We start from the raw sequence: 13,731 nt of genomic DNA, 5'->3' as shown, positions 1-13,731 counted from the left end.
CTACAGAAATAACTTGTGTTCAAGATAACAAAGCTTTCTTATGCTCATTAGATCGTGTTCGATATTTTTCCCCCTTATTTTGCTTCTAATACTAAGCATGAAGGGAACACCCACAACTAACGAGTTAATCCATACCTTGATGATTGGTACATGAAATTAGAGTAAAAAGAGCAAAACAAACTTCAGAGACCTACCTTAAAGACAGTACCATTCACTTTGTCAACGTTTAGCGTGCCATCACTCTCAACTCCATTCAACTGAAAAACAAAGAGAGAAAATAAAGAACTGCAGCCATCGTGTTAATAAGAGGCTGCAAAAGATATTATCTGCCCTGTTTTATTCGAGTTCTTTCTTATTAGATAAAACAGTATTTAATTACACTGACCTAGTATGGAGACAACACAATTTTTTTGACAAGGGAAGTCAACACAATTTAACTATTATGTATGTAGAGGCTAGACTAGAAACAAACAGAACAACTTTGTGATACACTCCAAAATATTTGCTCAATCAGTACAACGTAGACAATTCTAAATATATTTATTTTGACAGCATGAAGTCGGTGATTGAAAGATACAACAAAACAAAGGAGGAGAATCACCAATTGGCAACTCCAACTTCTGAGGTTAGGGTAAGTTTCACTGGTTAATTTGCGGTCAACTAGTCAAAGAAAAATATGCATACTAAGGTTTCTATCATAGCCACTTCATGTCGTTGAACAAGGAAATGGTTGAGTAGTTGAGACACATGAGTAACAACCTGAGATCTCAGGTTCAAAGCTAAGCTATGACACTCGGTATAAGCCTATCTGCTCTACCATGGTGAGTTGATTTCGCGACACGTGTACGGTGGCCTGCAGCAGGCTTTTCGGTGGGATAGTCTAGGTGCGAGCAAAGTGACCCTGACACCACTATAATAAGAAAAAAAAAAGATGTTCAAAGTTAACAGAAAAATTAAATAGTAGAGAATTTGGTAATGATTATATTATCAATGAAAGTTAAGAGGATCAATAAGAATAATATGGAAAATATCCTTAGTGTCGTGTAATAAATAGGAAACCTTAGGAACATGAAACTTCCTTATCTCATATATAGTTCAAAACTTTTCTACAAGGAGCCTTCTTGATGTTATCAACCAGTTCCAATAAGAGTTTCTCTTCGTCTCTCTCCTTCCATGTGGTATTAGGCGTATTAAGCTTCTACGATATTTGTGGAAATCTAAGTACTACTCTTGCCTCTTTCTGATAACCATTCTAGGCAGCACTATTCTTATTTCCAGCCATCATTAGGCAGCATTGTGACATTTCAGGCTCCACATTTCTTTCCTGAGAACATTTGAGGCACCGCGCTGATCTCTTTCAGGCAACCATCCTGACGGCATCGTCTCTTCCAGTCACTTTTCTCTGGCTTTGCAAGCAATTACTCCAATAATTTCTTGTTACCCTTCAACTTTAATTCAAGCTTACATGATTTAATAGAGATTTGTGTCACCAAAATCTCTTTCCGCTAAATCAAAACGATTTTTCCCATGTGCTGCAAGGCATATTTCTTTGGTTGTGTCGATAACAGTCTATGAGAAAGAATATGACCTTTCGATGATGATCACTGTTCCGGCAACAATCAGGAGTTGAACCTGTACTAAAGTTTTGGCTCAACTCCTATCCAAGATACAAGGAGTCTATTAAGTCTAAAAGAGTTGTCAAAATGATCTTAGTGAGAATTACTCCTAATGTTCTGCCATTGACAAGATAACTATTAACTATTATATCATAATTGAAAACCCCAATAATTAGGATTCTTCAGTCCATTAAAAAAGAGCCCTCCTATATGTTAACCCAAAAAAGTTCAGTAAGAGTTTCTCTCCTCTTTCCTCTTTTCACAACATGCGTAAATTGTGGTGTATTGTTGTTTACAGTTTTTCCTCGCTACCGAGAGATCCCCGGCGGCCAAAGGGTTCGAAACTCCGGCATATGATGGGCCCGCCCCTCTACCCTTCTCCACTTAAATATCTGGCTTTATCTGAGGCAAGATTCGAACCTGCGACGTGTGCCTAATCCACACATCATCGATGTGCTCTTACCACTAGAACAAAGCCCTGGGGGGCATTGTTCTTTACACCTCTTTGTGAAAAGGATTTAAAAGATATTGGCACCTATCCGCAAATTTTAGCAAATTAATTAGAATTAGGAGATGGAGAGCAGGATAAAGGGAGAGCAGGATAAAGGGGCAAAAGCAAAAAAACATAAACAAAATGCTGCAAGAAGCAAATTAATTAGAATTAGGAGATGGAGAGCAGGATAAAGGGGCAAAAGCAAAAAAACATAAACAAAATGCTGCAAGAAAGAAGCATACAGATTCTCATAGTTACAGTCAGCTGTACCGTTGAAGATGCTGGACTGAAGGCTAAAGTTTGAAGACATATAGTTTAAACGGAAGGAAGATATTTTACAAGACAATAGCAAGATTTCTCCAAAGTGTTTTATAAAAGACACGATAAGCCAGGGGCAATCCAACACATTGACGGAGAACAGGAACTAAGTATTCCAGTATTACAATGCGGCATGAAAAGCTACCTATTGTATGAACGTACTGCAACTTCAGCTATTCAGGATTTAACTGGAGAGAGGTCACATAAAAGAATAGATCAGAGAGACTCCCATTTGTCTAGCAATCAAAGCATAGGTAGGGACAGAACTGTCTTATAGTTCACAATTATTTCGATTTGCATCATATCAACAAGAACATCTTCTTCGGCTAAACAGATTCCACATAACCACTACAGTCGACACAGCCTGATTCCTGCTAGATTAAAACAACAAAAATTAGGGTTTTCAAGCTCTTGAGGATACTTACAGGCCACGTGTTTAGAATAAAGGCCACATGCTACCATTTCACTGACGATCACCATTAATAAATCAACTTCAAGGATTTAACAATATGTCAAATTTTGTTGTACAGGAAAGTTTGGCCATCTTTTAAATTACTTTTACAGTGTAAAGGTTCTTTTATTGTGGGAAAACTTCTAGTATGACAGACTTCAAAGATTGCTTATCCCCCCAGGCCCCCTTCTAACCAGTGTCTACAAAATCTCAAACAAAATCTTCAGAATTTTCATCATCTGAGTCATGTAACTCAACAAGGAGATTCAATTTGTGGTATAAGGAGTAATGATTTCCTTACCGTGAAGTTCATTTCTTGATAATGGTCAGCTAAGGCACACCCCTCTCCTAACTTGTCAAACTTGAATGTGGTACTATTTAGTATACGAGTACCTTTTTTGAAAAAAGAGGAGGATAGCTGTCCTAAACTTTCTACCAAGATAACATTTGGTGTTAATCTGCAACTTATCTTCTTACTTCTACACAGTCCCTCTTGTCTTTATTAAGCAGATAATGACATTCATGGATAGCACTAGGTTCTAGGTACCACTGCTTCACTCAAGGTATCCAACTCTATAACCTGTCTTTGTCATGCCATCTGTTCAGTATCTGGAGATCAGTCTCTAATCCTTCTTTGCAATTGCAGAAGGTAAAAATAGAAGTCAGACGCTATGCTTCATGTCTTCAAGATGCTGCAAAGGAATAAAAATTCCCATTAAAAAATAGTTCGTTCTTCATATCAGTATTACAGGAATTATGCAGTTCAGGCACATAGGAAAACGAAATGTGATGAGAAGTGAAACAGGAGAAACATTGGGCCTTCCTGTGTTCAGAAATCACACACCCTGAGATACTGATACTACTGTGAAACTGAAGCAGTGTAGATTAGTCTACCTTTCAGGGGATTTTCATGTGACAGAGAGCCATATCAGTTCAGGTGCAGCAAGGAACTTTGGATATGGTATTGGAAGGTAATTTCTCGTAAGATTGACCACAGAAGCAGAACTTGACTCCTTTTATTAATAAGACTGCATAGGTCAACATAATTTAGGACATAATTAAGCATTCTGCTGAGGGGTTAATACTGCCATCATGACATATTGCACTCATGCTCATAGCACACACTTCCTACAGTACACAAAATCCAAGAACAGAAGATCTCATCTAGAGTTGTGTTATAATCTCCAACTGGGGCACGTCTAATTTCTTACTTGTACAAGAAAAACAAATGTTGCCCATATGTCATGAACCTAATTAGTGTGACAAAAGGGATTAAAAAATAGTTATCCATTCATATTATCATGAACTTTTTAAAAACAAGTCAAATATGGATAAGAACCATATTATCCACCTAGAAAATGAATAACCAATGGATAACTAATGAGTTTAACTTTTACATTTGTAAAGATTCAAATTGAGGGTTCCTCAAGTTTGGGAGACTAGGAATTCTCCCAAAAATGATCATATTCAAGAAGCCATGGATAATATAGATATCCACATTATCCACCGATTAACTCATTTTCTATCCGTATTAAATATGAGTTAGGTCAGGTAATTTATCCATTTTTGCATTCCCGTTTTCGACCTGCCCATATCCTATCCGACCCGCCCGTTTGCCACCCCTAAACCTAAGCAATACATATTATGCAAAGACATGAACATAAGAACCAAGGATATGGCTATAACATTGAAGAACTATAACCAGATAAACCGTCCGCCTACAAACCAATTTTCATCACATGCCATACTATCACTCTACAAAAATGAAGCAAACTGAAAATGACCAACAACTAAAGAGCCTAAATAATAATCTGACGGATATCCTTCCTCCCCAACATGAATCTAAACGACACTAACTTATGTATTATTCTTAACAAAAGCCACTAATAATTGCCTAAATGTCATGAAACCTCAAATAGAAGCCTCAGCTACCATAGAGAGGGACAATGGTATCCATGGTTCAGTTTTGCCACCGCAAAGAGATCCAATATCTCTGTTCAATCCCACTCTAGATGATTTCTTCCATATGCAGATAAGCTCTTCACTTATCTCTCACACACACACACACATATATATATATATACCTTTTGCTTACCTTTTGTCAAAAGTGCTAATGCTAAACTTCACGTTATCAAGCATTGCCAACTATTATAACATGGGTGGGATGAGATGTAGCCTCTCTCCACATAATCCCACCTTCAACATATAGGAGCGGTCGTCTACCATTAGCTTCATTGCATGTAAAATATCTCTTTCTGGTATAAAATTAAGCATGTAAATTCTACTTAGATATTGGTGCAACCTAGGGAGAACCACACCCCAAAAGCTAGCTATTGAGGGGGGAGAGCCCAAGGCTATATAAATCCCACATCAGCACTTGTAGTACCGATGTGAGACTCAAGTCTCATTCCTTGCAATAGACCACAAATATCAACAAATAAAAATGTAGCTGGAAAAATAAAATAACAAGTCTTCTTCTTCTTAGATATGCATAGACGAAGAGTGATTACCATTACTTTATGCTGGTCTAGGTCGGACTCAACATAACCAATAAAAACCGTCAATAACATTAGGCATCAAATCTTTTCTTCTTCTTTCACATATTTCACTTTGATAGTAAAAGGTACAACAGAAGATGGTAAATGAAGGAACAAACTCTTCCTATGAACTAAAAACTGTATACAAAGAGGGGAAAATCAGTCTCTTGTGCACCTATTAGATGGTGGAGTCCTATTTCATCTATTCAGTAGGATTATCTCTCAGTCAATTAAGCTAGATCCAGTTGTAAAAATCCCACATAAGGTGCAAAGCATAGAAGGAAGTTACAAACAAATTATAGCACAATTAGGACCGAGGTTTGAATAACATATGATAGTATAGCATAGAGTAACTATGCAGCTACTGTAATTACTCATTTACCAAACAGAAGGTTGAATTCGCATCCTCCATGATGTACCACACACCAGAGTTTATGGCCAGCAACTTCAAGGCTACCAAAACAACTATAACTTATATTTCTATGGCTGATGGCATATTGTGGAGCAAAATTTTTGAAGGTAGAAAGCAACAAAGATTAAAGAGATGCCTTGTGGCTATCTCTTTTACTTTAAAACTTTGAATCCCCTTTGAAATGTCATCCAAACCCATTGGTTTGAAGAATTCATCACAAGTTTGTAGGAGTAATATGCCACAAAATATCAAGAGGGGCTGTTAATTAACATCACTTAAGCCACTCTACAGTATATCCATATCAAGGCATTGTATTGATCAGGGCAACCAGTCAATAGTAGGGTCCATGCTAAATTCGTATGAGATGCATCAAATTGTTAGTGCTATACAAAAGAAGTCATGTAGCTAAATCTACAATATGTCTTCCACAAAAATGACAAAAATTGAATTCAACCTGGCTTGGTTGCATGGTCAACACCTTTGATGTGTCCTAGTCATGTTAAGACTCAACTCCTCTTCTATTCCTACATGTCGACCTTTGTACCAAAAGTAGAAATCTCATCCCCCCCCCCCCCCTCCCCGACCTAATTGAAAACAACAATGAAATTTTATGGTAACACCCATTTTCATCAAGGTGAGGAGATACAGAAGAAAACGGTCAAAGAGTCATTCTAGAAAGCAGATGATTCACAGACACAACAACAATGTTCTCTTTGTCAGTGTATTTTTGAATCTCTAATGTTTGAGACTTGAATCCCCTTCAATTCCCAAATGTCGAACTTTGCACCTAAACCAAATAACTTCTAAAATCCTAATTTGAACTAGCGCAAAAATTGACAGCATGCCTACGAAGTCTTTTTTAAGATATAATTGTCTCTAAGCCAAAGTAGATCAATAAGGTTTCATATGCTACGTCCTCTAATCACATTTGATGTCCAGATTCTTCTATTGAAAAAATTTACCTCGTAAAAAAAATTAACTACAAGAAGTGTCTCTGCATTTAACACTAATTCAAGTTCTTCCTTTTCCCTTTTCATCTTATAAAAGTGAAGTGACATTCATAAGGAGTACCAAACACATCATTTCCAACAACTACAAAGGCATAGTAGGATTGAAAAGGAAACAACAAACAATGTACTAAGACTGACTCAAGCAGGGTATACAAGGATTCTTAACCAAATCTCCAATCCTTGGGATAACACAAAGGAAATGATATTTTTATTTATGTTAGCTAGTGAAATAGAGGGGAGAGAAACCATAAGCTAGTGTATTTCATTTTTCCTTCTTTTTTCGTCATTGACAGGATGCAACCTCAAGAAAGTAACCCTAGCTCATTTTGTTTTCCCCTAATTTAAAAGGGCTCATAAATTAAAGATACACAATCTTGAGGGTATACATGGATCTAATTCTTGGACTGCAAGGAAGGAACGTCTATACATTAATCTAAATAGAACCTAGCATGCAGCAACATCCATTAATTTCTCCTATGATAATCCAAAATGCGGAGCAGAGTGTTGACCGGTCAAGAACTCACACGTTCAGAAGATGCAAGTAGCGGAAACGAAGATGCTTGGAAGGATGTGTGAGCATATAAGGAGAGATAAGATTAGGAAAGAAGATATACGGAGCAAGGTGAGAGTGGCCCTCACGGTGGACAAGATGCGGGAAGCGAGATTGAGATGGTTCGGGCATGTGAAAAGCACGAGCACAGATACCCTAATGAGGAGGTGCGAAAGGTTGGCAGTGATAGGTCTTAAGAGAGGTAGAGGTAGACCGATGAAAAACTGGGGAGAGATGATTAGACAGGACATGACACATCTTCAGCCCACCGAAGACATAACCCTAGATAAGAGAGCTTGGAGGCCGAGGATTAGAGTAGAAGATTAGTAGGTAGTCAAGCGGTTTCTCTCTTTTTTACGGGAGAGCAGTGGTTCTAGTTTAGAGCACCCTCTTCTCTTTATCAGTATTATTATTATTATCCTAGTATTATTATCTTATTCTTCAATTTTATACAACTGTTTTTTTTTACTTTGATTAACTTTACTATTTTGCTGGCAATACTTTTCTTTTCTTCAGTATTTTTATCATAGCTTTTTTACTTTTGTATTTTTCAAACCTGTTTTGAAAATTCTTTTCTTGAGCCAAGGGTGTATCGAAAGTAACCTATATACCTCACACAAGGTAGGGGTAAGGTCTTCGTACACCCTATACTCTCCAAACCCCACACGTGAGATCACACTGTTCATGTTGTTCTTGTTCTTGATAATCCAAAATGTAAGAAATATGTTTTCTTCTTAGCAGTTTTGGCAAAGAGAAGCAGCAATGCTGAGGCAACAACTTCAAAACTTGCAAGAGAATCATCGGTAAACTTTCTTGTTCTTTATCACATATATTTCTTCTTTCTGCTAATAACTTAGAATAAAAATAAGAATGTTTTTGCGTGTTAAGCAATTCAGGTATTTTCTTAAATTGAGTTCATGTTAGTCCAATGCAGCTTTTGAGATGTTTAAGCAAAATTATATCAGGAGAAAGTACCCAGTAATTTTCATTGAGTTCCGTACCATAGGAGTCAAATTGTTTCACAAGTGGAAATTTTTGTTCTTAGAATTGTTTTATTATTTAGGTGCTTAAATCTACTTTGTCTGCTATTTAAGTTATACAAGGAGCTTATATAGTGACTGAGCTACAACGGAAGAGTAGAGAGACACGAGTAATGTGCAAAGTGGTCTGTAAAAGACAAATGACTTCTGGACTTCGTTACAGAGAAGAAGGGATGGGAGAGATGATAACAATGATCCACTTTCTGATACCCATTATCAAGTTCTCAGTCTAGTAAATGGAATCCCAAAGGTTTCTTTGGAAGCTCAAGAGGTCTATGACAAAGTGATCACCTTACCAACAACAACAACAACAACAAAAAACCCAGTTTGATCCCATAATTGGGGTTTGGGGAGGGTAGTGTGTACACAGACCTTACCCCTATCTCATAGAGATAGAGAGACTGTTTTCGATAGACCCTCGGCTCAAGAAACAATGAAAATAAAGCACCAAGTAGCAAAGAATGTTAGCACCAGTGATCACCTTACCAAAGTAGTCAAAAGCAAAAAGTGCTAAAGCTCGTTGGGCTTTAAGATTAAAGTGCAATCCAAGTATGGGCTTTAACGAAAAAAAAGAGCTAATGAAAAAAATGTAAAGCAGTGTAACTACAAAAAAAAGTTCTTTGGACAAAAGAATGGAATTAGGCTATATATATGAAGTAAAAGTCATGTAAAGTAAGTTCAGAAACAATTTTAAACTTCTTATTTAGATGAAAAACATAGTTTATATTTTTAATGGCTAGTTTTCTTATATTTAACTTCTAATTTCATTTTTCCATTTTTTTGATAACCGTGGTGTCCGGGCCAGCTTGCGCGCACCTCGACTAATTCCACGGAATACCTAATCACCTCCCACCGGCAACAGATATCAGGTAACTCTGTCCACCAAGGTTAGAACAGATGAGAAGAAATCACTTAGTGTTTTGTCTCTGTTGGAGATTGAACCTGAGACCTCATAGTGCTTAAACCACTTCATTGACCACTAGGTCATACCCTTAGGTGCAACTTCTAATTTCTTAGTGCTAATCACTAAAAGTTCAGTCATATGGCTTTTTTAACAATTAATATATCACTTTGTCAACTCTATTTATTGTCTAGTGCTATGCTCTTAAAGACTGAGCTCATAGGTGAAGAAGAACATATTATAGCACCTTAGCACCTACACTAAAGTGCCAACCATGGGAGGTGACTCCCACAACTTGGTTTCACTGAGCTTCAAGACTTAAGTGTGCCTTAAGCGAGACTTTAACAACCCTACACCTGACATTGTTCTTACTGATCATTGAAATATTCAACAAGAAGATGGAGAGTAAGGACAAGGGGTTATTTATGGGGCTTCACAGTTTGTAGGGAAGGAAAGATAGTTTACAGGTGTATTATCTACTATATCTTACTATATGCAGATGATATGTTTGTGTTATTACCGAGGCAAATCCACTCTACTGTTGTGGTCTCAGGGAACTCTAAGATTGATGAAGTGAAGAGCATTAAATAGCTGGTGGACATCCATAGTTGCAGTATGGGTCCCATCATAAGATGACTTACCAATACTACCGCTGGGTGCGACTTTCAAGGATTGCCAAAGAAAAAAACTGATGGCCGAGAGAGTCAAAAAGAGACTAACAGGCTGTTAGAAGAAATACTTCTTGAAAATGTGAGATAGAGACAGCGATCAAGAGAAATTTGCTTAATCTGCCAACTTACTATGTATCCATATTGTTTATACCAGTACGATTTACAAAGATTGTGCAATATGAAAGACAAAGTTGAGAACCAAAAAGAAACTAAAAGGACGGTAGAAGTAATACTTAAAAGGGAGAGAGACATTGATCAAAGAGTAATTTTTCGTATCTGTCAACTTACTATGTACCAGGAATCATGGCAAAAGATTGAAAAGTGTAAACGAATCTTTTATGGGACACGATAGGGAGGTGGAATGTTCATAGAACTCAACTAGGGAAGTTGATTAAGGGGTTTCGCATGGAAATCAACCATTGTGGAGAGCGATCATAGTTAAAAAGTATGTAGATCAAGTGGGATAGTTAGGACCAATCAGATTATCCATGCTATATGGAGCAACTCTATGGAGGATATAGTGAAAATGTGGACAGATTCTATGGAAGTGTCAAATTTAGGACGGAGGTACTGAAACCCGAATCAATTTCTGGAAATAGAGACGATGTAGTCATATTCTTTTGTATTAAGTTTTCTGATAATATTCAATACTTTCAGCCAGCAGACACTAACACTCGTCCCAATTATAAAGAACGAGGAGAATCCTATAGAAACTACATTTGAGTGAAGGATTGGGAGATGAAGCAGCTTAATAGTTTGCTTACATTACCGCACAAGCAAAAATATCATTTATGGACAAAGGCAGCTGGAAACGGGAAAGGCCAGAAAGATGTTGTACTCATAGTGAAATCATTTTATAATGGACTGCTAAAGACAAGGTAACTTCCCTCACTAATATGGTGCTTTTTACACCGATAGTAACACAAGAAGCTATCCTAACAACAAAGAATTTGAGAGGAAAATGGACAATCCCTGTCACTTCGGTATTTACACAAGGGATGTACTGTTTTTAGAGAATGTATGGTATCTCAATCAGTATTGATGACCGAATGCTCTTTGTAGGGATTTGGATACATATGGGAATCAGCCCATAATATCAGTATATTATTGAATTCATCAACAAAGTAACTAGGCTAAATGAATTATTTCCTCCATTACTCTACTTAAAATATTAAACACTGATCTTTTGGATTGAGAAAAGGGAAAGGAGAAGAATGGAGATGATGTAGAGAAAAGGAAAGAAAAGGAAAGCAGAGTGTTACTTTTCTGTCTTCAAATTGATGGAGTAAGGAAATATAAAAGAATGTGTATTAATTGACACTAATTCCCTTAATAGTTATTTTGTTCATAATCCTGAGCTTTCTTTTAATGCTACAAAAGTTTCACTACAGCATGTCCTGTTTTTCTTCGTTTCACCCATTTTTGGACAGAACATTGTGTTAACGAACTTAACTCCCCTTTCCCTCCCTTTCTATTCCTAAAAACCAATTCCGAGCAAAAATAAATAAATCACCTACTCTTCTTTCCTCTGACTTAGAGAAGGCTTAGGATAAAGTACTGAGGGAGGTATGTGAAGATGTTTGAAGACTAGAGGTGTTCCTGTTGCATACATTAGGGCTATTAAGGATATGTATGATAGAGCTAAGACTCGTGTGAGGACACTAGGAGGGGACTCGGAACACTTCCCGGTTGTGATGGGGTTGCACCAGGGGGTTAGCCCTCAGCCCATTTCTGTTCAAAGGGAGGTACCGTGATGCATGTTATTTGCAGATGACATTGTACTGATTGACGAGACGCGAGGTGGTGTAAACGTAAGGTTAGACGTTTGAAGGCAGACCCTGGAGTCTAAAGGTTTCAAGTTGAGTAGGACCAAAACAGAAGACATGGAGTGCAAGTTCAGTGGTGCGACTCAGGTAGTGGATGAAGACGTGAAGTTTAATTCACAAGTCTCTAGGAGAGAGTTTCAAGTACCTTGGGTCAGCTAATACAAGGGAATGGAGAGATCAACAAGGATGTCACACATCGTATTGTGGCTGGATGGATGAAATGGAAGCTCGTTTCCGGTGTTTAGTGTGATAAGAATGTGCCGCCAAGACTTAAAGGTAAGTTCTATAGTGCAGTGGTCAGACCGATTATGTTATATGAGGCGGAGTGTTGGCCAGTCAAGAACTCTCATGTCCAGAAGATGAAGATGACTGAAATAAGGATGTTGAGATGGATGTGTGAGCATACTAGGTTAGATATAATTAGAAATGAAGTTATCCGGGATAAGATGGGCCGGGACAAGGTGGGTGTGGCCCCTGTAGAGGACAAGAGGTGGGAGACGATACTTAGATGGTTCGGGTATGTGAAGAGGAGAGGCACAGATGCACCGGTAAGGACGTGTGAGAGGTTGGCCTTGGAGAGCCAACGGAGAAGTAGAGGCAGGCTGAAAAGTATTGGGAAGAGGTGATTAGGCAAGATATGGCGTTGCTCCAACTTACTGAGGGCATGTCCATGGATAGGAAGGTGTGGAGTTTGAGAATAAAGGTAAAAGGTTAGGTAGCCGAGCGATGTCCTTGTTTGTTACAGTAGCTCTAGTACATCACTTGGTGTCTTTCGTGTATTTTTGTCTTCCCAGACTTCTGTCATTACTTGTTACCTTCGCTTGGGTTTTCCGATTGCATTACCTTGTGTTAGTTTGTATTTTCGCTTGGCTTTCCGATTGGTTTGCTTGTTATTGTCCCTTCCCTTTTATCTTTCCTGAGCCAATGGTCTATCGGAAACAGTCTCTCCACCTTCTTAAAGGTAGAGATAAGGTCTGCATACACACTACCCTCCCCAAACCCCACTTGTGGGACTACACTGGGTATGTTGTTGTTGTTGTTGATGATGTACTCTTCTTTCCTCTCATTTCTAAATATCTTTCAATCCTAAAGTTCTATTAGTACTTTGCCTCCTAAATTATATGTTGAAGACCTTTCCATTTCAACTTATTTCATCATTTTGGAGCCCAGAAGTCAAGTTTTCATTTGAATTAGTTAATAGTTGAGTAATTCTAAATGTTTGCTGTCATTTCATATAGTTTATAGTTACGCTAATGAAATAGTTGACTTACTTTTTTATTGTTAAAAAAGTAAACTTGTTTCGTTCCTTTTTCTCATTTCTCATTTCTCATTTTTTTTTGGAGCCCAGAAGTCAAGTTTTCATTTGAATTATTTAATACTCCCTCCGTTTCAATTTATGTGAACCTATTTTCTTTTTAGTCCGTGCCAAAAAGAATGACCTCTTTCCTTATTTGGAAACAATTTACCTTTATGCAATGATTTATAGCCACACAAAATATATGTGCTTCATTTTACACCACAAGTTCAAAAGTCTTCTCTCTTTTCTTAAACTCCGTGCCCAGTCAAATGGGTTCACATAAATTGAAACGGAGGGAGTAGTTGAGTAATTCTAAATGTTTGCTGTCATTTCATATAGTTTATAGTTACGCGAATGAAATAGTTGACTTGCTTTTTTATTGTTAAAAAAGTAAACTTGTTTCATTTCTCATTTCTCATTTTTTTATTGCTTTAGGCAATCCCTAGGATAACCACCAATTTCCCTAAAAAAGCTACTGATATGCAAGAAATTAAGGGTTAAACTATCAGCCACCTTACTAGGAAGTGCCACTAGATAGCTGGTAGCATTTTCAGTTTTCAAAATAGCAGATGACACAGAGATATCTGCTCTAGATCCTCCATAAGAAGG

At 37.5% G+C, this 13,731-nt stretch overlaps 1 protein-coding gene and 1 long non-coding RNA gene across 16 annotated transcripts in view; one reads left to right on the top strand and one right to left on the bottom strand.

Annotated features, from left to right (window-relative positions):
* Positions 1 to 13,731, bottom strand: part of LOC104091713 (uncharacterized) — a 54,606-nt gene that overhangs the window by 12,801 nt on the left and 28,074 nt on the right. For 7 of the 12 annotated variants that reach the window (XR_685228.3, XR_685233.3, XR_685227.3 and 4 more), the window contains 2 exons: positions 3,180 to 3,570; positions 2,298 to 2,798 (listed from right to left, as the gene is read on the bottom strand). This is a non-coding gene — a long non-coding RNA (uncharacterized lncRNA). Of the gene's footprint in view, positions 1 to 194; positions 258 to 759; positions 911 to 2,297; positions 2,799 to 3,179; positions 3,571 to 3,772; positions 3,907 to 13,731 lie in introns of those variants that run through there. The other 5 variants (XR_001968372.3, XR_001968371.3, XR_001968370.3 and 2 more) reach the window with 3 other exon arrangements.
* The window catches only part of LOC104091711 (MADS-box transcription factor 23-like), a 39,789-nt gene that overhangs the window by 24,505 nt on the left and 1,553 nt on the right, over positions 1 to 13,731 (top strand). For 3 of the 4 annotated variants that reach the window (XM_070200135.1, XM_009597113.4, XM_009597115.4), the window contains exons 3-4: positions 553 to 631; positions 8,129 to 8,190. In XM_070200135.1, coding sequence (XP_070056236.1) covers positions 553 to 631; positions 8,129 to 8,190 — 141 coding nt within the window. The remainder of the gene's footprint in view (positions 1 to 552; positions 632 to 8,128; positions 8,191 to 13,731) is intronic. The other variant, XM_009597114.4, reaches the window with a different exon arrangement.

The sequence above is a fragment of the Nicotiana tomentosiformis genome, chromosome 4 (genome assembly GCF_000390325.3).
Source record: "Nicotiana tomentosiformis chromosome 4, ASM39032v3, whole genome shotgun sequence".
NCBI classification, from domain to species: domain Eukaryota; kingdom Viridiplantae; phylum Streptophyta; class Magnoliopsida; order Solanales; family Solanaceae; genus Nicotiana; species Nicotiana tomentosiformis.
This window is presented reverse-complemented; position numbering and strand designations above follow the sequence as displayed.